General features: G+C 34.6%; 3 protein-coding genes across 3 annotated transcripts; all 3 read left to right on the forward strand.

The window, feature by feature from the left end:
* Positions 1-1,964: 1,964 nt before the first annotated feature.
* LOC147068939 (uncharacterized) lies at positions 1,965-3,935 on the forward strand. Its single transcript, XM_085951570.1, has 4 exons — positions 1,965-1,979; positions 2,639-3,058; positions 3,226-3,322; positions 3,793-3,935. Exons 1-4 carry the CDS (start codon positions 1,965-1,967, stop codon positions 3,933-3,935), a joined length of 675 nt encoding a protein of 224 aa, XP_085807696.1.
* Positions 3,936-4,132: 197 nt separating this feature from the next.
* LOC147068940 (uncharacterized) lies at positions 4,133-15,119 on the forward strand. Its single transcript, XM_085951571.1, has 6 exons — positions 4,133-4,147; positions 7,606-7,702; positions 8,975-9,087; positions 13,839-14,249; positions 14,417-14,513; positions 14,977-15,119. Exons 1-6 carry the CDS (start codon positions 4,133-4,135, stop codon positions 15,117-15,119), a joined length of 876 nt encoding a protein of 291 aa, XP_085807697.1.
* Positions 15,120-15,316: 197 nt separating this feature from the next.
* Positions 15,317-26,256, forward strand: LOC147068941 (uncharacterized). The gene is made up of 6 exons (XM_085951572.1): positions 15,317-15,331; positions 18,743-18,839; positions 20,111-20,223; positions 24,972-25,382; positions 25,545-25,641; positions 26,114-26,256. The coding sequence occupies exons 1-6, from the start codon at positions 15,317-15,319 to the stop codon at positions 26,254-26,256; spliced, it is 876 nt and encodes a 291-aa protein (XP_085807698.1).
* Positions 26,257-27,671: the final 1,415 nt, after the last annotated feature.

Below are 27,671 nucleotides of genomic sequence, written 5' to 3' on the forward strand. Positions count from 1 at the left end.
ATACCATCCCGAAAGGTGGGAATTAAATAGAAATTGAAATCGCATAAAAAAATTTTCTTGCGAAATAACAAAAAATCTCGTTAGGTATTGTCTACGTCCTGGGTGCAGGTCCGACACATGCTGTGTCCACCACTGCGACTGGCCGGGAGGCTTTGGATTACAGCGGACGAGTAAAGATTCGGCAGCTCCGGTGATGTCTGCAGTCCACACACCACAGGACAGATTAATAACATAAAAATCCGAAAGCCGGTCGGCATAGACTTAGTCAGTTTTGGTTTATGATTTAATAATGTTCCGGTCTCTACATGCAATATTCCAATATTGAATGCGCACATTATCGTTTACGCGAAGGAATATTTATAAATAATATTACAGACGTTAATAAGAAAATAACATTTTCTTTAACAATCCATTTCTCTACACTACACAAATTTATCTCCTTACACCCCATGTAGAAGGCAAAACACTTTATTTTTCTATTCTCTGCTGTAAACATTCAATACTCATGTTGTTAATTTGTGTTAGAATATTGCACTTACTGCATAGTGTTTAAAATTTCCAATATAGTTTTGGATTAACAAAGGGATGCATTTTCCTATCTTCCCCATATAAGATTAAGTACAATGATGCATAATTCTAAACCATCACTGTAAGAATACAAGCATTGAATAGAAGGCATTCTGTTTTACCATTCAACCAGATATTCCGCAATAAGTTGAATTTTGCTACATTTACCTATCTAATACTTTCCTTCAAACCGACCACCCCGCTCCATACTTACTGGATCTTAATCAAGCGTACCAGGAAGCCCTACGTATGGATGTTAAGCATCAGAAGTTGTTTACAACTGGGATTATCTCAGGAGCAGATGCCAAAGACTCGGGTCGCCACGCACTCAAGTGTGCGTTGACTGAGTTTACCGAGACTTAATTTAATAAAAAGTGCCCATGGGAGAAAGAAGTACAGAAAATTAAGACAAATAAATTATTCTAATTGAAGATAATCGAAATTTAACATATTATACATTCGAACGCCAGGTAAGGTGACTAACTTGGATGCTTTTAGTATTCTCTAGTATCCCCCATCTCCAATGGAGTGTGGACGGCCGCGTACTTACTTTGAACTACTACCTGGACATTTAAGGACAATGGCTTCTTGCCTCTTCTGAAACCGAATTGATTTCTGAAAGCGGTGCGTTCTCAATCAGGTGGGCCTCAATCCATATATTTTAATTCTGAAAACGAGTGTTTCATATTCCTTAACGTGGCGTAACGAAGGGTAGGTAACTTTCAATATTCTGCAAATAGTGTCCCACAAGAAAAACTTGGTTGATGCCCACTAGAGTGTGCATGGTCTATATTTTGATGTATGTGCCATTATGATCAAGCTAGTTTGATTATGAAGAAACTTTCTCGCTCGCTGTAACATGATTTTCCCTTGTGGAAACCAAGTTGCTATGGCCAACTGCTTCAAGTGAGAGCCGGGCCGTCGCGACAAAAGCTCTTACCTTCCAACCGACATTTATGTGCACTCTCAGAGGGTAATATTAACATAATAACTACATAATATGTATGAGACAGTGGGAAATAAAGCTAACAGAACTTGCACGCAAAACCACAGTGAAGAACTGAAAAGTAGCAAATCCCTATTGAACAGATATACATTTTTATTCTTTTCATGTAGGTAGTTAATCATCGTGTAGGTATCTCTGTGAAGCATTTAGTGTTTGCCATTTCGATATAGATCATGTTAATTAATGCAATGGCTAAAATATGTGTAGGTATTCATTAACTTTTACGCACATTTCTGTTGGCATTGAAACTGATGTAAATTCTTGTAATAACGGAAACTGAAAAGCAATCGAATGAGTATATAAGCCCACTCCTCGAGGAGTACAAACATCAGTTGTACCAAGTGATCAGTCCAATCAGGTCTTCAGTTTAGTCAACAATACTACCATAACGATGGTGTTCATTAAGGTAAATCGTCATTATTTTTTATGTTTGTAAAATAAATTCTAAATAGGCCCAACTCATAGACATCTAGGTCTTCTCATACAAGTATCATTCGTTTTTTGACAGATGAATGCTGATGAATTTGTATAAGAATGTATAATATCTAAAATGTAATCATGGCCATTGTTACAAATCTAAATTAACTCATCTACAAATATCAACATATTTTTGCTATTTATTATTGTATTATTAATTGAAATATACACAACATTTAAGAAGGTTATATTTATTATTATACCTACATAAAGTCAAAAACATATTTTTTTCCAATGTAGGTACCTACTATACATCTGGGATTGTTTCAAATAATTATGTATTTCGTGTGTTGTCAAAAAAAATGTGTGCGAAAGGAAAAGAGATATAAATCTAACATATTATTGAAAATTGAATTTAAATAAATATTCTAAATTAAACTAATAAATACTTGCGAATATGTAAAAGTAATAAGTGAGTTCGATCTTGCCGATCTAATAAATTTCGAATAGAAATATATAGAAGATCCCAAACAATGTGGTTCAACACTAAATTTTCTTTATGCCTCTAAAAAGTATTGGTTCTTTCACATTTTGATTTTACTATGGTAGCTAAATATAATAATACGTTGTTTTTGTATATATTTTCAGTTGTCTCTTTGCGTCGTGGCAATAGCCGTGATGTGCAATGGTCACGGAGTTGCAGTCTCACACAGTAATATTGTACGAGGAGACGTTGGCCACCATTCGCTGGGACTCGTAAGCAATCATTTGGGCTACGGCGGCTCAAGCTACAGCAGTTTAGGCTACGGCAGCTTAGGCTACGGTAGACTCGCTCACAATAACATTGGATACAGTGGACTGAGGTACAACAGCTTAGATTACAATGGACTGGGCTATAACGACTTGGGCAACAATGGACTGGGACACAGCGGTTTAGGCTATAGTGGTCTTGGGTACAACGGATTAAATTACAATGGACTGGGTCACAACAGCTTGGCTCTTAATGGATTGGGATATGGAGGCGTTGGACATGGTCATGGACATGGGTTATATGGAAGGGATCACTATGTAAGTAATAATTATATAAATGAATTCCTATGCATATATTATTATCTGCTAATAAACTTTTCAACTATTTGCACTGTACATAGAGACTTATATATTCTCTAAAAGAAATTACGCAATCTTTCTGCGATTGTTACAATAAAATAAAATATGTATTTTCTCTATTATAGGCCCATCCAAAATACGCGTATAACTATGGAGTAAAAGATAGTCATACAGGAGATGTGAAGTCACAACAAGAAATCAGAGATGGTGATGTTGTCAAGGGTAAAAACCTCTTCTTATTTTCTAGATATAATGAAATAAACGTTCTTATATTATCCAATAGATCATATCTCCAAAACACATGAGATTACACAGTTAGACAATAATAATACACTAATTCCACCCCAAGACTGATCATTAAAATATAAACTTGCTTGGACATAATTAACATGAAAATAACAGCCTTTTTTAGAATGATCAGTCAATAGTCAATAGACAAAACCATTGTTTCCATGTCATCTAAATACACTACATGTAATAAATATTGTATAAAACAATGTGTTTTTACTATTAATTTACAGTTAATGCCATTAAATAGACATAAATAGACGTAATCAAACTTATTTCTGTCCCCGTGTTTTTGATTACATATAAACGACAATCGTTCGTTTAAATATTATTAGAATTTGGTCCCACATATCCTTGTGCCGAATAACAATAAGCCATGTTTAAACAATATTGGTTTTTTTCAGGCCAGTACTCCTTGATAGAGCCAGATGGTTCAGTTCGCGTCGTAGATTACACCGCTGATGATGTGCATGGCTTCAACGCCGTCGTCAAGAAGAGTGGCCCAACAATCCACGTCGTGCCACATAGCCACTATGGACATTACTAAAATAAACCATTATTATACCTACCCACCAAGAACTGCAAACTGCCATTGCCTATGATACTCTAATGAATGATATTTGTAAATAATTAATGTGTAAATTCATCTAGGACCTAGATAATAATTATGTATGAAAGCATATAAATAAATGCATCGCGATGATATTATTTAAAAAAGTGTTTATGTTTTGTTTACAATATAAAATGGGTAAAGCCATCGTTATTAACCGAATTTTATGATTTGCCGATTTATCAATCGACCATTTTTTAAATCTCTTTAATCTGGACATTGCCTTTTACCATCAGAGGAGGATAGCTTGGGGGCTGCAATACCAAAAGATAGGGATATACCAATACTCTGGAAAAATGTGTTCTTTCCATAGACTATGTTCTTTCTATTATTTATCCCCATCTAAATAATAAAGGATTTATTTACTTGTAACCGTTTATGATAGTCTTGTAGAAATAATAAAATGAAGAAAATTATGAAAATACTCACTTACATAAAATTACCTACACTCTATAGTTTGGTTCGGGCATTTCAGCTTTCGTATAGGCAGTTCTTTGCTTATGTATGTATGCTTACTATGTATATTACTTACGCATGTATTCTGTAATGTATCTCTCTGGACCGTAATGTGTCATCAAGGTAGTGTTCTTTGAGATTGTACAAAATGTTTCAAAGCTTCTGCCATCCAAAAAGGTTGAAAATTACCGACCTACATCAAATGACACCACAGTGTCAATTTGTCTAAAAAGTTAATTATTGATCCACAACAGGAACAAACTTTTAATGAAATGGCAGAGATTTTGATACTTACTTAGATCACTGTAATAAGAGAAAATACAAGAAATCGTTGCTGTTTATTTAAATGAAGACTTCGGTACGTAATTATATCCAGAGTAACATTCCTATTTTTCCACAACTCTTGGGCACTTTAATACTCGCTAATACTTTTTTTGAATACAACAAGAGCATAGTGAAATAGAATTAAACATTCAACACATACTTTTTTCTAATATACACAGTCAATTTTAAAAACTACACAAAACAGTTTTGACAAATGTAAAATATATCAGGGGCGAAGAATGTTTTCAAAAAAATGAATCCAGAACAGTAGCGACCGAAGCTTGCTCCGTAGCTTAGGATTTCCGTGTCACGTGAAAACGGTTGAAAAATTATTTGTCACTCATGATTTACGACATCCCTCTGAAGTAAGTAGTTTATCACACTCTTCAACAAGTCCAAATACTACGAATTTTCCCACGAAGATGACATGGGCGTGAAGCCAAAAATTAGAGTGCTCGGCACAGTCAAACTCGGAGACTTTCAGCATCCATTCCACATCTAGCACCACACTTCAAATGGAATTTGACAAATACATCTAGTCTTTATCTCTCCCTTGACGTTAAAGTCCTAGAATCAAAAGGATAATATAATATTGATGTTTATTACCGACCAATAATCCTTTGTGACGGGCAACAATGACACGAGAAGAAAAATCATTAAAACAAAAAACAAAAGAAAATATAATTTTAAAAAAGAAGCTATCCTTTAAGCAGTATTGCCAAATTTAAAACTTTCATAAATACAATATCAATGTATTTTCACTAACATAATAATCAATAACATATCAATTATTGGAAACACAATTATTGACGCATTTCAGCCGTTTTGTTAGAGTGTTTACTGATCTAAATTGGTTGCATTAAAGATACATTGTTTTTTTAACATAATTTTGGATTTAAAGTAACATTACAATTTTCTAATCGATGCGTGAAGAATTCAATTACTAGAATCTGACGATATATTACAATTATTATATTATAATATTAACTAACGCATCTTATTTAGAAAATTCCAAATGATTTCGATGAAAACCTATTTCCATACATAATTATTTAATTTGATACAAGACAACCTTCAAGATATATTATTTACCAATATACCTATATTATAACATACGAATAAATGATATGATAATTTTACTAGGAGCATATACTCAATGTTCGCTATTATTTTATAAAATTGAACGTAACATGCGTTACCTTGTATAGCAATCATGATTTTGCACCCACCCCGGTGATCCAAGTCAATACCATATTATATGACATACAATACATATTAAATTACTTAACCAATGTCAATATACTTCCATTTTGTAGCCATAAAAGTAATAAAAAAGGAAGTAAACCAAGCAGTGACTCGGGAAAATTCCTAATTCAAATGAAATGCAAAACAATCAAACGTCAAAAATAAATTGAACGGAAATATTTTCCGGATGTGTAGGTACGTGCTTTTAACGTTAATTTCACCGCTAAAAATATTATTGATTGCAGCAGTGCGAGGTACACAGTGCTTATTATACACTAACCATATATTTGACGTTATAACTGATGTATTATCTGCTTCCTCAGTGTTACTTTATCAGCATCAGGGCTTAGAAGCGGGGCAGGGTGAAATTCACCATTAACGGCCTTCTCACCGCATACCTGTATGTGCAGGTCAACAGGAAGTACAAAGAGGACGTCCGTGGTTGTTGAACAGTAGGCATTAGTGAATGACAACAGCTCACTGCGCTGCCAGTTAAAAGAGAATTTTTAATTTCACACTTTTGTGGATGCGCATGCACCATACGCTGGCAGCGATCCCCATGAAAATGGCGTCATAGGCTATTCTGAGCGCCCTTATCTTCAGACCCCATCTCACAAAAGCTATCCCGTCCTCGTGGACCTGGGTCTTTGCATGGTGAACGAAATTTAATATGTTATCAAGTCTTGATGATAAAAAGAAATTCTTACTTGCCATAAGATGATTTTTCTTTAAAGAAAACAAGTTGCAATTGCATACAAGTTCAAGTGAGAGCCGGACCGACTTTAAAAGCTCTTCCCTTTCAACCGACTTAATATGGGTACAGTTTCAGGGGATGTGATCAACATAATAATAACTATATTCGTATGATATAGTAATTAATCAATCAGCCAGAGCTTTGAGACAAAACCGCAGTGAAGAAATGAAAAGTAGCATATCCCTACTGAATAAAATATATTATGCATTATAGGTATGGAATTCAATTCGTTATACCCAGCCACCTTTCTGTGTACCTAGAAACTTGAATCTTTTCCGGTTTTCATAAAATGTCTCATAGCTTTGTATCGTGCTATAAATTATAGCAGTCATATGATAATGCCTTTTCTACAACAATTCATTATTTTAGTATACTTTTACATTATTTTTTTTTAAATAGATTTGAATCAGATGATACATGAACAAAATAAATTAAAATCGTGTTTCTGTTACTGAAAAATAGTTACATAAAAATCAAAAGAAGCATGCCTAATATTGTAATATAGTGTGATAGTTCAGGCAATAAAATGATTTAATGAACGTTTTCTGAAGGTGTTGTGTTAATTAAACACTTTTGCATGCTCAAAACATTATTTTAATTACCTTGGCAGTGGTAAATGAGTAATATTGGGATTAGTTACCAACATTATGTTGGGACTTTAGAAAATCTTATTCAGTTATTTTCCATTGAAAAAGTTCTTCAATAATTATCGATACCAGCATAATTGTTCTAATACTCAACAAGAGTTTTGATATTATTTCGTATATCCATGGATAAGTTTTCCACTGAGTTAATACTAATATTAATTTGTGTTTTCTTATATTAAAGGCTCATCCAAAATACTCGTATAATTATGGAGTAAAAGATGGTCACACTGGAGATGTGAAGTCTCAACAAGAAGTCAGAAATGGTGTCGTTGTCAAAGGTACAAACAAATATCTAATACTATCATGTCGATAACAAAGTAGTTGAACTAATTTCCAAATAAAGACAGATGGAAGAAAATATTTAATTTTCCTACTCAAATACAGGGCGTTACATTATTACGTCTTGGTTGGAAGTCATGGTCAGGAATCAGGACGTAGCAGACTATTTAAGAATGATTGATTATAAGACAATAATTCAAACCATGATCTTCATATATTCCGAATACTTAATAGTATACATTATGTAGTAATTAGGGTGGCCGAACGTCCCGAATATACGAGACGGATTACATAAAATATAACGTTGGTCAGGAAACTTGAGTAAATGTCCCGTATTTACTTAATCATTAGTAACAATATATTGTAGATGTTTTATCCAACTCTACAACTGACATGTTTAGAGCATAGACAATAACGAGACGTAAACTTTACCGGTTGTCAATTAGAGCTTCAAAAATGTAGACGTTACGAGACGCTCGGCCTTACCTTACAATATCAAAATAAATGTAGAAGTATCATTATGTACTTGTACATGTAAATTCATAGATTAATATACTTTCGTGTTATCCTGCCATGTAACATCACTAACGTAATACAAATGTGCTTCATGCAAAATATCATCAGCCTGAATCTATCCACTGCTGGATAAGGCCCCTTTAAGCTGATTACACTTCTCTCGGTCCTGTGCGTTGCGTTGCCACGTACTACCACAGAACTTTATCATTTCATCGATCCAGCGGCCTCTAGGACTACCTTGCGGACATTTTGTACCATCTTTGTACCTCTTGGATACTACTAGAAGACTAAATTTGACCAATGATTTTCCTGTCTTCGAGCTATGTATCGAACCCATTTATATATATACAAAATATATAACAATATAAATGACCACGCGTATTTCTTAATAGAGGCCGATGTAATAACACAACAAAAACACAACCGTCTGAATATGAAATATTAACCGGGGGTAAGATGACAACTCCAAACACCCCCGCTAAATGGTGACCCCGACGTGATGTAGAGGTTTTACTATACTTTACACTATAATCATGTATGTAATCAAAATTAATGAATATGTGTGCGTCAAATTTTAAATGAAATAATGAACGAAAAACGCACTTATCAACAGAGATGATGGTTTTGAATTTTATAACTTCACCAATAGTTTAACAGTATTATAACTGATGTATTAATATAATATGTCTCACATGATCACCGTCCTGTTGTCAAATACCAATACGTTATAATAATCTTGATTGTTATCTTTTCAGGCCAGTACTCCTTCGTGGTTCCGGAGGGTTCAGTTCGCGTCGTGGACTATACCGTTGATGTTGTAAATGGCTTCAACGCCGTCGTCAAGAAGACCGGACCAACAATCCACGCAGTACCACATACTGGACACTATGGACATTATTAAAATAAATCATTAATATACCTACCAACCGAAAAACGCAAACGAACCACGACTATGATTATCCAACATTGAACTCTGTAAATGATCTTGTATATAACAAGCTATTAAATAGCTAATTGTATAAATTATGTATGAAAGCATAATATTCATAAATACGTTGCGATGATATTTTAAAATGTCTTTTCTTTTTAAATGTAATGTAAAATTGGTGGATTCTCTCCGTGCAATGTGAATATTATTTCTGACTTTCGTGGGATGGATCAAGATGGGCTTTGACCTTCTTGATCCATCCCAGTACCTAAAGATCTCTTTCGGGCTTTGTCTTTGAGGACTATCTTTCACATTTGGTCGGTCGGTATAGCCACATTCGTGGAAAATAATGCTACAATTTATTGAATATGTGGTTCGAAATGAGCTTATTTAATGTATGTATTAATGCTATATCTGGATATAGGACAAAGTAAACTTGATTATCTTTTTGTGGATCTTTTAAGAACGATAATAGCGTAACGAAATTACATTATTTTGAAATACTTCAGAAAACATACTTTTCAGGGAAACCCTAAAATTAAAGTAGACTAAATGGAGCACTAACCTCATATCTATTGTGACTGCTTATATCCTTTGATATCGACCTTTATTCAATTATTCAAGTTATTTTTTTTTGTTGCTTGTGTATCAAATGTACACTCTCAATACAGTCCGTGCTAATGCTAACTTATAATTGTGAAACTTCGCATCTAACCCAGATCGAAGAAATTATAGCTTTAGAAAATGGAGCCTACACAAAAGAATTAAATCATGCACCGGACATTCTGAAGGAACACGTAACCATTGGTGAATTCTGTAAGATTCAAAAATGGCGGTGAGTTTAATATTTATAATTCGCTTTCACAGTATAATATTATAACAGTATTATAACAGCACAGTCAGAATTTCAACTTTTAACAGGCGGGTTTGGTCTTAACCGAAAACAACTTTGACGCACAAGAATTATGAATTGAGTTGAATATTGGTCCGAAAAATATCATTCGGATAGCGAGGTTTCTTTGCAAAGTGCGCACCTCTGTAGGTACTGTGATATCCCGGGTTCCGTGGCTAGCTCGGGATGTTGGTACTAATTAATTAAATTGCTCTCTGTTTCTTATTACTCATGTTAGTTACACTTCCAAATGTTTTATGCTCTTAATTTTAGTTTCGTTATTAATAATTATTATCGTTCACAACTTTTAATCTATGGCCTTTCACTCCGTATCACTTGGACGCAGGACGATGCTCACTCTTTTAATGGCGACCCTAGACTGACGTTTTTATATCGAGCAGTGTTGCCATCCTTCCCTTACATACTCATTATTATTCTTATTATTAAATTCCTTTGGCTTTCGTCTCTTTTATTCGGCAAATCACATTCTTCTCTGACATACTATTATTATAATTAGATACAATTCTTACGTGCTAAGTACATGTTGAACATTTTGACAGTTAATCAAGGAATTTTGGACATGCTTACGGCCATTGTTGACTAGAGGTCAGGTGACATGGTTACACCTAATAATTATATCATTTAGACTATCGGAAGAGGCCAATAATCATGGGTGTAATGGTACGTAATCAGCGATGCAAACTTAGCATTATTTTTTACGACACAATATGCTGCATTCACCACTGCAACGGGCCGGGAGGCTGTTGTATGCAGCGACCGAGTGAAGATTCGGTAACTTCGGTGATTTCTGCAGTTTACACAAAAAACCAGTCGCCATACACCAGGACTCTGTAGTCAGTTTTGGCTTATGATTCAATGATGTTCCGGTCTCTACATGCAATAATCCAATAATGAATGCGCATATCGTTTACCTGAAGGAACTTTTATGCAATTATATTACAGACGTTAATCGAAAAACAACATTTTATTAAACACGTGTTTAGGTTTATCCATATTTCTCCACACTCCACAAATGTACCATCTTACAGCCTACCCAGAAAGCAAAACACTCCTCTTGCTTACAATACATATTGTTAATTTGGGTAATTATATCGCGCCAACTGCTACTGCATACCTAGTGTTTAAAATTTTCATTAATTGTTGGATTAATAGAGGGCTTATGAGAGATTATGAGAGGACAAAAATACAGCATTCCCCAGCTTGTCATTCAAGGAAAGATCAATGGAAAGCGTAGCAGAGGACGGCGCCACATTTCGTGGCTTAAGAACCTTCGTGATTGGTACGAGTGCAGCTCCACTGAACTGTTGCGGGTAGCAGACGACAGAGATAAGATCGCCTTGATGGTGGCCGACCTCCGCTAGGGGATGGCACAATAAGAAGAATAGAGGGATGCATTTTCCTATCTACCCATATAATTATGGTAAAATGCCATGATGCATAACCCTAAACCAACACTGTAAGAATACTAGCATCGAACAGGTTGCATTTGGTTTTAACTAAGTAAGTCTAGTCAATGCTGTCCCAAAGATATAAACTATATAATATTTTGTTTTTGAAACATTATTTTACTATATAAAATTATTTAGGTTTTTTTTCTCTCTTGTGAGTGTAATATTTACTATAATGTTGTGAACGTCCTGAATATTGATTTTTTATATCCACAATATTTTTAATTATATAAATTTGATATTAGTTGAATGTTGCTCTATCTACCTAATAGTTCCACCAAACCAACCCGCCCGCAGCACACAATCGAGCGAATCACGAGACCCTACGTGGGTGTGAAATATCTCCCATATACCTGGGAATGTCTCAGGAGAGGATGCCGAAGACCGAGGTCGCCAAGCACTCAAGTGAGATATGACTGAGTTTACTGAGACTTAATTTAATAAAAACTGGCCTTGGGTGAGAGCAGAATTGAGAAGTAACAAAACTAAATTACTACTAAACGACACAAATCAATTTACATAATATGGTGGCACTTTTCGGGAGTAGACTGTAATTTTAAGAATGACGTGGATTCCGGATCTACGGGTGGAGGTGATTTAACAGAATACCATACATTGACCAGACCAGACAATGATGATTTAGAATGGCACCGTGGTCTGGTTGCACTGTCACTCGCGCGGTATTGTTTTTTTGGGTTACCTGGTGCGCGGCACTTGACGGTACACTTGTTTATGGATGATAATGTGGTTGATGAATAATGACTAGTTGTATGTTTGATGAGGATAGGAATGTCTGTAGGATTGAATTAATCAATAACGGTTGTTTAGCGTTAACAGGCACACACACACCAGTGTCTTGAACTTACTTTTGAATAACTCTGTATCTAACACGGCCTTGTTATCATATCAGATATAGATCGACAGCTATTAGCAAGCCTACGCACTCAACGGTTTTGGAGTAACTGAATGTGGTTCGCAATTATGGTCTTCTTTGACCCATAATTGCTCATCGTCTCATCTTGAAGTAATACTTAATAAGGGAACTTGAGTAGAGGGACTAAGGATGAATGCCACCACAATTTGGCTCAACCTTAATATAACAATAAGATATTATTATCGTTTACGCGAAGGAATATTTATGAATATTATATTACAGACGTTAATAAGAAAATAACATTTTCTTTAACACAACGTGTTTAAGTTCAATCCATTTCTCTACACTCCAAAAATGTACCTCTTATAGCCTATGTACAAGGAAAACCACTCTATTTTTATATTCCCTGCTGTAAACATTCAATACTCATGTTGTTAATTTGAGTAAAAATATTGCACTTACCGCAGTGTTTAAAATTTCCAATATTGTTTTGGATTAACAGAGGGATGCATTTTCCTATCTTCCCCTATAAGGTTAAGTATAATGATGCATAATTCTAAACCATCACTGTAATACTACAAGCATTGAAAGATGGCATTCGGTTTTAACATTCAACCAAATATTCCGCAATAAGTTGAATTTTGCTCCATTTACATATATAATACTTTCCTCCAAACCAAACACCCCGCTCCATACTAGATCTTAATCGAGTGTACCACTAAGCCCTACGTCTGGATATTAAGTATCAGCAGTTGTTTACAACTTGCACGCAAAACCACAGTAAAGAACTGAAAAGTAGCAAATCCCTATTTAACAAATATGCATTCATGTAGGTACCTACTCATCGTGTAGGTATCTCTGTTAAGCATTTAGTGTTTGCCATTTATTTTTAGGTATGGCATTCAATTTGATATAAATCATGTTAATAAATGCAATTGCTAAAAATATGTGTATTCATCAACTTTTACGCACATTTCTGTTGGCATTGAAAGTTATGGAAATTCTTGTAATAACCGAAACAGAAAAGCAATCGAATGAGTATATAAGCCCACTCCTCGAGGAGTACAAACATCAGTTGTACCAAGTGATCAGTCCAATCAGGTCTTCAGTTTAGTCAACAATACTACCATGACGATGGTGTTCATCAAGGTAAATCGTCATTACTTACTATAATATTTCCCAGTGGATGTAGTTTGTAAAATAAATACCTACTAAATTGGCCCAATTTATAGAAAATATCTATGACTTAGGTCGTCTCATACAAATATCATTAATTTGTTGTAATGTATAGATAGTGTAGGATCTGCTTTATTATATTTATATTATAGAAGATCCCACACAACGTGGTTCAACGCTCAATATTATTTATGTCTATGAAAAGAATCAGTTTTTTCACACACAAAATTGATTTTACTATTTAAGTAAAAATACAAATATAATAATAATATATTTCCAGTTGTCTCTTTGCGTCGTGGCACTAGCCGCAATGTGCAATGGTCACGGAGTTGCTGTCTCACACAGTAATATTGTACGAGGAGACGTTGGCCACCATTCGCTGGGACTCGCTGGCAATCATCTAAGCTATGGCGGCTTAGGCTCCAGTTACGGAAGCTTGGGCTATAGCGGCCTCGCTCACAATAACATCGGATACAGTGGACTGGGATACAACAGTCTAGGTTATAATGAACTGGCGTATAACGGCTTAGGCTACAATGGACTGCGACATAGCGGTTTAGGCTATAGTGGTCTTGGGTACAACGGATTAAATTACAATGGACTGGGTCACAACAGCTTGGCTCTTAATGGATTAGGATATGTAGGCGTTGAACATGGTCATGGACATGGGTTGTATGGAAGGGATCACTATGTAAGCAGTAATTATATAAATGAATTCCTATGCATATATTATTATTTGCTAATAAACTTTTCAACTATTTGCACTGTACATAGAGACATATATATTCTCTAAAAGAAATTACGCAATCTTTCTGCGATTGTTACAATAAAATAAAATATGTATTTTCTCTATTATAGGCCCATCCAAAATACGCGTATAACTATGGAGTAAAAGATAGTCATACAGGAGATGTGAAGTCACAACAAGAAGTCAGAGATGGTGATGTTGTCAAGGGTAAAAACCTCTTCTTATTTTCTAGATATAATGAAATAAACGTTCTTATATTATCCAATAGATCATCTCTCCAAAACACATGAGATTACACAGTTAGACAATAATATTACACTAATACCAGCCCAAGACTGATCATTAAATTATAAACTTGCAAGGACATAATTAACATGAAATCAACAGCCTTTTTTAGAATGATCAGTCAATAGACAAAACCATTGTATCCATGTCATCTAAATACACCACATGTAATAAATATTATGTAAAACAATGAGTTTCTACTAATATTTAACAGTTAATGCCATTAAATAGGCACAAAAAGATGTAATCAAACTTATTTCTGTCCCCGTGTTTTTTGATTACAAATAAACGACAATCATTCGTTTTAATATTATTAGAATTTGGTCCCACATATCCTTGCAGAATAACAATAAGCCATGTATAAACAATATTGGTTTTTTTTCAGGCCAGTACTCTTTGGTAGAGCCAGATGGTTCAGTTCGCGTCGTAGATTACACCGCTGATGATGTGCATGGCTTCAACGCCGTCGTCAAGAAGAGTGGCCCAACAATCCACGTCGTGCCGCATAGACACTACGGACATTACTAAAATAAACCATTATTATACCTACCCACCAAGAACTGCAAACTGCCATTGCCTATGATACTCGAATGAATGATATTTGTAAATAATTAATGTGTAAATTCATCTAGGACCTAGATAATAATTATGTATGAAAGCATATAAATAAATGCATCGCGATGATATTATTTAAAAAAGTGTTTCTGTTTTGTTTACAATGTAAAATGGGTAAAGCCATCGTTATTAACCGAATTTTATGATTTGCCGATTTATCAATAGACCATTTTTTAAACCTCTTTAATCTGGACATTGCCTTTTACCATCAGAGGAGGATAGCTTGGGGGCTGCAATACCAGAAGATAGGGATATACCAATACTCTGTAAACATGTGTTCTTTCTATTATTTATCCCCATCTAAATAATAAAGGATTTATTTACTTGTAACCGTAAGAAATAATAAAATGAAGAAAATTATGAAAATACTCACTTACATAAAATTACCTACACTCTATAGTTTGGTTCGGGCATTTCAGCTTTCGTATAGGCAGTTCTTTGCTTATGTATGTATGCTTACTATGTATATTACTTACGCGTGTATTCTGTAATGTATCTCTTTGGGCCGTAGTGTCTCATCAAGGTAGTGTTCTTTGAGATTGTACAAAATGTTTCAAAGCTTCTGCCATCCAAAAAGGTTGAAAATTACCGACCTACATCAAATGACACCACAGTGTCAATTTGTCTTAAAAGTTAATTATTGATCCACAACAGGAACAATCTTTTAATGAAATGGCAGAGATTGTGATACTTACTTAGATCACTGTAATAAGAGAAAATACAAGAAATCGTTGCTGTTTATTTAAATGAAGACTTCGGTACGTAATTATATCCAGAGTAACATTCTTATTTTTCCACAACTCTTGGGCACTTTAATACTCGCTAATACTTTTTTAAATACAACAAGAGCATAGTGAAATGGAATTAAACATCCAACACATACTTTTTTCTAATATACACAGTCAATTTTAAAAACTACACAAAACAGTTTTGACAAATGTAAAATATATCAGGGGCGAAGAATGTTTTCAAAAAAATGAATCCAGAACAGTAGCGACCGTAGCTTGCTCCATGGCTTGGGATTTCCGTGTCACGTGAAAACGGTTGAAAAATTATTTGGCACTCATGATTTACGCCATCCCTCTGAAGGAAGTTGTTTCTCACACTCTTCAACAAGTCCAAATACTACGAATTTTCCCATGAAGATGACATAAAAACCAAAAATTAGAGTGCTCGGCACAGTCAAACTCGGAGACTTTCAGCATCCATTCCACATCTAGCACCACACTTCAAATGGAATTTGACAAATACGTCTAGTCTTTATCTCTCCATTGACGTGCGTTAAAGTCCTAGAATCAAAAGGATAATATAATATTGATGTTTATTACCGACCAATAATCCTTTGTGACGGGCAACAATGACACGAGAAGAAAAATCATTAAAACAAAAAACAAAAGAAAATATAATTTGAAAAAAGAAGCTATCCTTTAAGCAGTATTGCCAAATTTAAAACTTTCATAAATACAATATTAATTTATTTTCACTAACATAATAATCAATAATATATCAATTATTGGAAACACAATTATTGACGCATTTCAGCCGTTTTTTTAAAGCGTTTACTGATCTAAATTGGTTGCATTAAAGATACATTGTTTTTTTAACATAATTTTGGATTTAAAGTAACATTACACATTTCTAATCGATGCGTGAAGAATTGAATTACTCGAATCTGGCGATACATTAATTATTTTATTATAATATTAACTAACGCATCTTATTTAGAAAATTCCAATTGATTTCGATGAAAACCTATTTCCATACATAATTATTTAATTTGATACAAGACAACCTTCAAGATATATTATATACCAATATACCTATATTATAACATACAAATAAATGATATGATAATTTTACTAGGAGCATATACTCAATGTTCGCTATTATTTTATAAAATTGAACGTAACATACGTTACCTTGTATAGCAATCATGATTTTGCACCCACCCCGGTGATCCAAGTCAATACCATATTTTATTACTTACAATACTTTAATTAACCAATATCAATATACTTTCATTTTGTAGCCATAAAAGTAATAAAAAAGAAAGTAAGCCAAGCAGTGACTCGGGAAAATTCCTAATTCAAATGAAATGCAAAACAATCAAACGTCAAAAATAAATCGAACGGAAATATTTTCCGGATGTGTACGTGCTTTGAACGTTAATTTCATCGCCAAAAATATTATTGATCGCAGCAGTGCGAGGTACACAATCCTTATTTGATACTAACCATATATTTGACGTTATAACTGATGTATTATCTGCTTCCTTGGTGTTACTTTATCAGCATCAGGGCTTAGAAGTGGGGCAGGGTGAAATTCACCAACAACGGCCTTCCCACCGCATACCTGTATGTGCAGGTCAACAGGAAGTACAAAGAGGACGTCCGTGGTTGTTGAACGGTAGGCATTAGTGAATGACAACAGCTCACTGCGCTGCCAGTTAAAAGAGCATTTCTAATTTCACACTTTTGTGGATGCGCATGCACCATACGCTGGTAGCGATCCCCATGAAAATGGCGTCATAGGCTATTCTGAGCGCCCTTATCTTCAGACCCCATCTCACAAAAGCTATCCCGTCCTCGTGGACCTGGGTCTTTGCATGGTGAACGAAATTTAATATGTTATCAAGTCTTGATGATAAAAAGAAATTCTTACTTGCCATAAGATGATTTTTCTTTAAAGAAAACAAGTTGCAATTGCATACAAGTTCAAGTGAGAGCCGGACCGACTTTAAAAGCTCTTCCCTTTCAACCGACTTAATATGGGTACAGTTTCAGGGGATGTGATCAACATAATAATAACTATATTCGTATGATATAGTAATTAATCAATCAGCCAGAGCTTTGAGACAAAACCGCAGTGAAGAAATGAAAAGTAGCATATCCCTACTGAATAAAATATATTATGCATTATAGGTATGGAATTCAATTCGTTATACCCAGCCACCTTTCTGTGTACCTAGAAACTTGAATCTTTTCCGGTTTTCATAAAATGTCTCATAGCTTTGTATCGTGCTATAAATTATAGCAGTCATATGATAATGCCTTTTCTACAACAATTCATTATTTTAGTATACTTTTACATTATTTTTTTTTAAATAGATTTGAATCAGATGATACATGAACAAAATAAATTAAAATCGTGTTTCTGTTACTGAAAAATAGTTACCTAAAAATCAAAAGAAGCATGCCTAATATTGTAATATAGTGTGATAGTTCAGGCAATAAAATGATTTAATGAACGTTTTCTGAAGGTGTTGTGTTAATTAAACACTTTTGCATGCTCAAAACATTATTTTAATTACCTTGGCAGTGGTAAATGAGTAATATTGGGATTAGTTACTAACATTATGTTGGGACTTTAGAAAATCTTATTCAGTTATTTTCCATTGAAAAAGTTCTTCAATAATTATCGATACCAGCATAATTGTTCTAATACTCAACAAGAGTTTTGATATTATTTCGTATACCCATGGATAAGTTTTCCACTGAGTTAATACTAATATTAATTTGTGTTTTCTTATATTAAAGGCTCATCCAAAATACTCGTATAATTATGGAGTAAAAGATGGTCACACTGGAGATGTGAAGTCTCAACAAGAAGTCAGAAATGGTGTCGTTGTCAAAGGTACAAACAAATATCTAATACTATCATGTCGATAACAAAGTAGTTGAACTAATTTCCAAATAAAGACAGATGGAAGAAAATATTTAATTTTCCTACTCAAATACAGGGCGTTACATTATTATGTCTTGGTTGGAAGTCATGGTCAGGAATCAGGACGTAGCAGACTATTTAAGAATGATTGATTATATGACAATAATTCAAACCATGATCTTCATATATTCCGAATACTTAATAGTATACATTATGTAGTAATTAGGGTGGCCGAACGTCCCGAATATACGAGACAGATTACATAAAATATAACGTTGGTCAGGAAACTTGAGTAAATGTCCCGTATTTACTTAATCATTAGTAACAATCTATTGTAGATGTTTTATCCAACTCTACAACTGACATGTTTAGAGCATAGACAATAACGAGACGTAAACTTTACCGGTTGTCAATTAGAGCTTCAAAAATGTAGACGTTACGAGACGCTCGGCCTTACCTTACAATATCAAATGTAGAAGTATCATTATGTACTTGTACATGTAAATTCATACATTAATAATTATACTTTCGTGTTATCCTGCCATGTAACATCACTAATGTAATTTTATTGTGCTTCATGCAAAATATCATCAGCCTTAATCTATCCACTGCTGGATAAGGCCCCTTTAAGCTGATTCCACTTATCTCGGTTCTGTGCGTTGCGTTGCCACGTACTACCACAGAACTTTATCATTTCATCGATCCAGCGGCCTCTAGGACTACCTTGCGGACATTTTGTACCATCTTTGTACCTCTTGGATACTACTAGAAGACTAAATTTGACCAATGATTTTCCTGTCTTCGAGCTATGTATCGAACCCATTTATATATATACAAAATATATAACAATATAAATGACCACGCGTATTTCTTAATAGAGGCCGATGTAATAACACAACAAAAACACAACCGTCTGAATATGAAATATTAACCGGGGGTAAGATGACAACTCCAAACACCCCCGCTAAATGGTGACCCCGACGTGATGTAGAGGTTTTACTATACTTTACACTATAATCATGTATGTAATCAAAATTAATGAATATGTGTGCGTCAAATTTTAAATGAAATAATGAACGAAAAACGCACTTATCAACAGAGATGATGGTTTTGAATTTTATAACTTCACCAATAGTTTAACAGTATTATAACTGATGTATTAATATAATATGTCTCACATGATCACCGTCCTGTTGTCAAATACCAATACGTTATAATAATCTTGATTGTTATCTTTTCAGGCCAGTACTCCTTCGTGGTTCCGGAGGGTTCAGTTCGCGTCGTGGACTATACCGTTGATGTTGTAAATGGCTTCAACGCCGTCGTCAAGAAGACCGGACCAACAATCCACGCAGTACCACATACTGGACACTATGGACATTATTAAAATAAATCATTAATATACCTACCAACCGAAAAACGCAAACGAACCACGACTATGATTATCCAACATTGAACTCTGTAAATGATCTTGTATATAACAAGCTATTAAATAGCTAATTGTATAAATTATGTATGAAAGCATAATATTCATAAATACGTTGCGATGATATTTTAAAATGTCTTTTCTTTTTAAATGTAATGTAAAATTGGTGGATTCTCTCCGTGCAATGTGAATATTATTTCTGACTTTCGTGGGATGGATCAAGATGGGCTTTGACCTTCTTGATCCATCCCAGTACATAAAGATCTCTTTCGGGCTTTGTCTTTGAGGACTATCTTTCACATTTGGTCGGTCGGTATAGCCACATTCGTGGAAAATAATGCTACAATTTATTGAATATGTGGTTCGAAATGAGCTTATTTAATGTATGTATTAATGCTATATCTGGATATAGGACAAAGTAAACTTGATTATCTTTTAGTGGATCTTTTAAGAACGATAATAGCGTAACGAAATTACATTATTTTGAAATACTTCAGAAAACATACTTTTCAGGGAAACCCTAAAATTAAAGTAGACTAAATGGAGCACTAACCTCACATCTATTGTGACTGCTTATATCCTTTGATATCGACCTTTATTCAATTATTCAAGTTATTTTTTTTTGTTGCTTGTGTATCAAATGTACACTCTCAATACAGTCCGTGCTAATGCTAACTTATAATTGTGAAACTTCGCATCTAACCCAGATCGAAGAAATTATAGCTTTAGAAAATGGAGCCTACACAAAAGAATTAAATCATGCACCGGACATTCTGAAGGAACACGTAACCATTGGTGAATTCTGTAAGACTCAAAAATGGCGGTGAGTTTAATATTTATAATTCGCTTTCACAGTATAATATTATAACAGTATTATAACAGCACAGTCAGAATTTCAACTTTTAACAGGCGGGTTTGGTCTTAACCGAAAACAACTTTGACGCACAAGAATTATGAATTGAGTTGAATATTGGTCCGAAAAATATCATTCGGATAGCGAGGTTTCTTTGCAAAGTGCGCACCTCTGTAGGTACTGTGATATCCCGGGTTCCGTGGCTAGCTCGGGATGTTGGTACTAATTAATTAAATTGCTCTCTGTTTCTTATTACTCATGTTAGTTACACTTCCAAATGTTTTATGCTCTTAATTTTAGTTTCGTTATTAATAATTATTATCGTTCACAACTTTTAATCTATGGCCTTTCACTCCGTATCACTTGGACGCAGGACGATGCTCACTCTTTTAATGGCGACCCTAGACTGACGTTTTTATATCGAGCAGTGTTGCCATCCTTCCCTTACATACTCATTATTATTCTTATTATTAAATTCCTTTGGCTTTCGTCTCTTTTATTCGGCAAATCACATTCTTCTCTGACATACTATTATTATAATTAGATACAATTCTTACGTGCTAAGTACATGTTGAACATTTTGACAGTTAATCAAGGAATTTTGGACATGCTTACGGCCATTGTTGACTAGAGGTCAGGTGACATGGTTACACCTAATAATTATATCATTTAGACTATCGGAAGAGGCCAATAATCATGGGTGTAATGGTACGTAATCAGCGATGCAAACTTAGCATTATTTTTTACGACACAATATGCTGCATTCACCACTGCAACGGGCCGGGAGGCTGTTGTATGCAGCGACCGAGTGAAGATTCGGTAACTTCGGTGATTTCTGCAGTTTACACAAAAAACCAGTCGCCATACACCAGGACTCTGTAGTCAGTTTTGGCTTATGATTCAATGATGTTCCGGTCTCTACATGCAATAATCCAATAATGAATGCGCATATCGTTTACCTGAAGGAACTTTTATGCAATTATATTACAGACGTTAATCGAAAAACAACATTTTATTAAACACGTGTTTAGGTTTATCCATATTTCTCCACACTCCACAAATGTACCATCTTACAGCCTACCCAGAAAGCAAAACACTCCTCTTGCTTACAATACATATTGTTAATTTGGGTAATTATATCGCGCCAACTGCTACTGCATACCTAGTGTTTAAAATTTTCATTAATTGTTGGATTAATAGAGGGCTTATGAGAGATTATGAGAGGACAAAAATACAGCATTCCCCAGCTTGTCATTCAAGGAAAGATCAATGGAAAGCGTAGCAGAGGACGGCGCCACATTTCGTGGCTTAAGAACCTTCGTGATTGGTACGAGTGCAGCTCCACTGAACTGTTCCGGGTAGCAGACGACAGAGATAAGATTGCCTTGATGGTGGCCGACCTCCGCTAGGGGATGGCACAATAAGAAGAATAGAGGGATGCATTTTCCTATCTACCCATATAATTATGGTAAAATGCCATGATGCATAACCCTAAACCAACACTGTAAGAATACTAGCATCGAACAGGTTGCATTTGGTTTTAACTAAGTAAGTCTAGTCAATGCTGTCCCAAAGATATAAACTATATAATATTTTGTTTTTGAAACATTATTTTACTGTATAAAATTATTTAGGTTTTTTTTCTCTCTTGTGAGTGTAATATTTACTATAATGTTGTGAACGTCCTGAATATTGATTTTTTATATCCACAATATTTTTAATTATATAAATTTGATATTAGTTGAATGTTGCTCTATCTACCTAATAGTTCCACCAAACCAACCCGCCCGCAGCACACAATCGAGCGAATCACGAGACCCTACGTGGGTGTGAAATATCTCCCATATACCTGGGAATGTCTCAGGAGAGGATGCCAAAGACCGAGGTCGCCAAGCACTCAAGTGAGATATGACTGAGTTTACTGAGACTTAATTTAATAAAAACTGGCCTTGGGTGAGAGCAGAATTGAGAAGTAACAAAACTAAAGTACTACTAAACGACACAAATCAATTTACATAATATGGCGGCACTTTTCGCGAGTAGACTGTAATTTTAAGAATGACGTGGATTCCGGATCTACGGGTGGAGGTGATTTAACAGAATACCAGACATTGACCAGACCAGACAATGATGATTTAGAATGGCACCGTGGTCTGGTTGCGCTGTCACTCGCGCGGTATTGTTTTTTTGGGTTACCTGGTGCGCGGCACTTGACGGTACACTTGTTTATGGATGATAATGTGGTTGATGAATGATGACGAGTTGTATGTTTGATGAGGATAGGAATGCATGTAGGATTGAATTAATCAATAACGGTTGTTTAGCGTTAACAGGCACACACACACCAGTGTCTTGAACTAACTTTTGAATAACTCTGTATCTAACACGGCCTTGTTATCATATCAGATATAGATCGACAGCTATTAGCAAGCCTACGCACTCAACGGTTTTGGAGTAACTGAATGTGGTTCGCAATTATGGTCTTCTTTGACCCATAATTGCTCATCGTCTCATCTTGAAGTAATACTTAATAAGGGAATTTGAGTAGAGGGACTAAGGATGAATGCCACCACAATTTGGCTCAACCTTAATATAACAATAAGATATTATTATCGTTTACGCGAAGGAATATTTATGAATATTATATTACAGACGTTAATAAGAAAATAACATTTTCTTTAACACAACGTGTTTAAGTTTAATCCATTTCTCTACACTCCAAAAATGTACCTCCTATAGCCCATGTACAAGGAAAACCACTTTATTTTTATATTCCCTGCTGTAAACATTCAATACTCATGTTGTTAATTTGAGTAAAAATATTGCACTTACCGCAGTGTTTAAAATTTCCAATATTGTTTTGGATTAACAGAGGGATGCATTTTCCTATCTTCCCCTATAAGGTTAAGTATAATGATGCATAATTCTAAACCATCACTGTAATACTACAAGCATTGAAAGATGGAATTCGGTTTTAACATTCAACCAAATATTCCGCAATAAGTTGAATTTTGCTCCATTTACATATATAATACTTTCCTCCAAACCAAACACCCCGCTCCATACTAGATCTTAATCGAGTGTACCACTAAGCCCTACGTCTGGATATTAAGTATCAGCAGTTGTTTACAACTTGCACGCAAAACCACAGTGAAGAACTGAAAAGTAGCAAATCCCTATTTAACAAATATGCATTCATGTAGGTACCTACTCATCGTGTAGGTATCTCTGTTAAGCATTTAGTGTTTGCCATTTATTTTTAGGTATGGCATTCAATTTGATATAAATCATGTTAATAAATGCAATTGCTAAAAATATGTCTATTCATCAACTTTTACGCACATTTCTGTTGGCATTGAAAGTTATGGAAATTCTTGTAATAACCGAAACAGAAAAGCAATCGAATGAGTATATAAGCCCACTCCTCGAGGAGTACAAACATCAGTTGTACCAAGTGATCAGTCCAATCAGGTCTTCAGTTTAGTCAACAATACTACCATAACGATGGTGTTCATCAAGGTAAATCGTCATTATTTACTATAATATTTCCCATTGGATGTAGTTTGTAGGCCCAATTTATAGACCAAGGTCTTCTCATACAAATATCATTAATTTGTTGTAATGTTTGGATAGTGTAGGATCTGCTATATTATATTTAAAAAGAAGATCCCACACAACGTGGTTCAACACTCAATTTTCTTTATGTCTATAAAAATAATTAGTTCTTTCACACACAAAAATAACTCATGGCTTTTACATTTAATTTTACTGTTTAAGTAATTACAAATAATTATAATATTACATTATTATAATATATTTCCAGTTGTCTCTTTGCGTCGTGGCACTAGCCGCGATGTGCAATGGTCACGGAGTTGCAGTCTCACACAGTAATATTGTACGAGGAGACGTTGGCCATCATTCGCTGGGACTTGCTAGCAATCAACTAAGTTACGGCGACTTAAGCTACGGTTACGGGAACTTGGGCTATAGTGGGCTTGCTCACAATAGCATCGGATACAGTGGACAGGGGTACAACAGCTTAGGTTACAATGAGCTGGGCTATAACGGCTTAGGCTACAATGGACTGGGACACAACGGTTTAGGCTATAGTGGTCTTGGGTACAACGGATTAGGCTACAATGGACTGGGTCACAACAGCTTGGCTCTTAATGGATTAGGATATGGAGGCGTTGGACATGGACATGGACATGGGTTATATGGAAGGGATCACTATGTAAGTAGTATATATAAATGAATTGCATATATTATTATCTACTAATAAACTTTTCAACTATTTGCACTGTACATAGAGACTTATATATTCTCTAAAAGAAATTACGAAACCCTTCTTGCGATTGTCACAATACAATAAATAAGTATTTTTTTTCTTTTAAAGACTCATCCAAAATACGCGTTTAACTATGGAGTGAAAGATAGTCATACAGGAGATGTGAAGTCACAACAAGAAGTCAGAGATGGTGATGTTGTCAAGGGTAAAACCTCTTCTTATTTTCTAGATATAATAAATTAAATGATCTTATATTATCCAATAGATCATCTCTCCAAAACACATAAGATTACACAGTTAGACAATAATAATACACTAATTCCACCCCAAGACTGATCATTAAAATATAAACTTGCATGGACATAATTAACATGAAATTAACAGCCTTTTTTAGAATGATCAGTCAATAGTCAAAACCATTGTATACATGTCATCCAAATACACTACATGTAATAAATATTATGTAAAACAATGTGTTTCTACTAATAAATAACAGTTAATGCCATTAAATAGACACAAAAAGATGTATTCAAACTTATTTCTGTCCCCGTGTTTTTTGATTACAAATAAACGACAATCATACGTTTTAATATTATTAAAATTTGGTCCCACATATCCTTGTGCCGAATAGCAATAAGCCATGTAGGTATAAACAATATTGGATATTTTCTTTTCAGGCCAGTACTCCTTGGTAGAGCCAGATGGTTCAGTTCGCGTCGTAGATTACACCGCTGATGATGTCAATGGCTTCAACGCCGTCGTCAAGAAGAGTGGCCCAACAATCCATGTCGTGCCACATAGACACTATGGATATTATTAAAATAAATCATTAATATACTTACCCACCAAGAATCGCAAACAGAAGTGATATTGACGATGATAATCGAATGTTTGATATTTGTAAATAATTATTGTATAAATTCATCTAGGTAATAACTATTTGTGTAAATTATGTATGGAAGCATATAAATAAATACAAAGGGATGATATTATTTAAAAAAGGTGTTTTTGTTTTGTTAAATGATAAATAAGTAAAGCCATCGTAATTAGCCGAATTTTATGATTTGCCGATTTATTAATCGACCATAAACCTCTTTAATCTGGACATTGCCGTCCTAAAATACTTACTTATATAAAATTTGACACTACCTACAGTTAAGGGCGGGCATTTGAGCTTTCGTATAGGCAGTTCTTTGTTTATGTATGTCATCACTTAAGCATCTATTCTGTAATGTATCTCTCTGGACCGTAGTGTGTCATCAAGGTAGTGGTTCTTTGAGATTGTACAAAATGTTTCAAAGCTTCTGCGACCCAAAAATGTTGAAAATTACCGACCTACATCAAATGACTCCACAGTGTCAATTTGCCTCAAAATGTATTTTGATTCGCATCAGAAACAATCTTTTAATGAAATGGCAGAGATTATGATACTCACATAGATCACTGTAATAAGAGAACATACAAGGAAACGTTGCTGTTTATTTAAATGAAGACGTCGGTCCGTAATCATATCCAGAGTAACATTCTTATTTTTTTCTTGGGCACTTTAATACTCGCTAATACTTTGATATTTTTTTTAAATACAACAAACGCATTGTGAAACAGAATTAAACATCCAAACCATACCATTTTTTTTAATAAACACAATTTTTAAGTCTACACGAAACAGTTTTGACAAATATGTAAAATATATCAGGGGTGAAAAATGTTTTCAAAAGAATGGATCCAGGATAGTGGCGACTGTAGCTTTCTACATGGCTTGGCATTCCGCGTCACGTAAAATCGATGGAAAAATCATTTGGCACTCATAATTTGCGCCATCCATTTGAAGGAACTGCCTCACACTCTTCAACCTGTCCAAATACTACGAATTTTCCCATGACATCTTCCTCAAGGGTGAAGCCAAAAATTATAGTGATCGGCACAGTCAAACTCATAATTGCATCCAACTTGGAGACTTTCAGTATCCATTCCATTCACATTGACAAATACATCTAGTCTCTCCCTTGACGTTAAAGTCCTAGGATCAAAAGGATAACATAATATCGATGTTTATTACTGACCAATAAATCCTTTGTAACGTGAAACAATGACACGAGAAGAAAAATCATTTTAAAAAACAAAAGAAAATATGATTTGAAAGAAGAAGCTATCCTTTTAGCAGTATTGCCAAATTTAAAACTGTTATAAATACAATATCAATGTATTGTCACTAACATAATAATATTATAATCA

This window comes from Rhyacophila brunnea, unplaced genomic scaffold (genome assembly GCF_057557595.1).
Source record: "Rhyacophila brunnea isolate RB1 unplaced genomic scaffold, BYU_Rbru_1.0 scaffold_24, whole genome shotgun sequence".
In the NCBI taxonomy this organism is placed as follows: Eukaryota; Metazoa; Arthropoda; class Insecta; order Trichoptera; family Rhyacophilidae; genus Rhyacophila; species Rhyacophila brunnea.

Bases quoted from the DNA above. Each gene is read 5' to 3' on its own strand.
- LOC147068939 (XM_085951570.1), top strand. The intron at 3,059-3,225 runs GTAAGTAATAAT...TCTCTATTATAG, and splicing joins TATATGGAAGGGATCACTAT to GCCCATCCAAAATACGCGTA. The intron at 3,323-3,792 runs GTAAAAACCTCT...GGTTTTTTTCAG, and splicing joins AGATGGTGATGTTGTCAAGG to GCCAGTACTCCTTGATAGAG.
- LOC147068940 (XM_085951571.1), top strand. The intron at 7,703-8,974 runs GTACAAACAAAT...TTATCTTTTCAG, and splicing joins AAATGGTGTCGTTGTCAAAG to GCCAGTACTCCTTCGTGGTT. The intron at 14,250-14,416 runs GTAAGCAGTAAT...TCTCTATTATAG, and splicing joins TGTATGGAAGGGATCACTAT to GCCCATCCAAAATACGCGTA.
- LOC147068941 (XM_085951572.1), top strand. The intron at 18,840-20,110 runs GTACAAACAAAT...TTATCTTTTCAG, and splicing joins AAATGGTGTCGTTGTCAAAG to GCCAGTACTCCTTCGTGGTT. The intron at 20,224-24,971 runs GTACCACATACT...ATATATTTCCAG, and splicing joins CCGGACCAACAATCCACGCA to TTGTCTCTTTGCGTCGTGGC.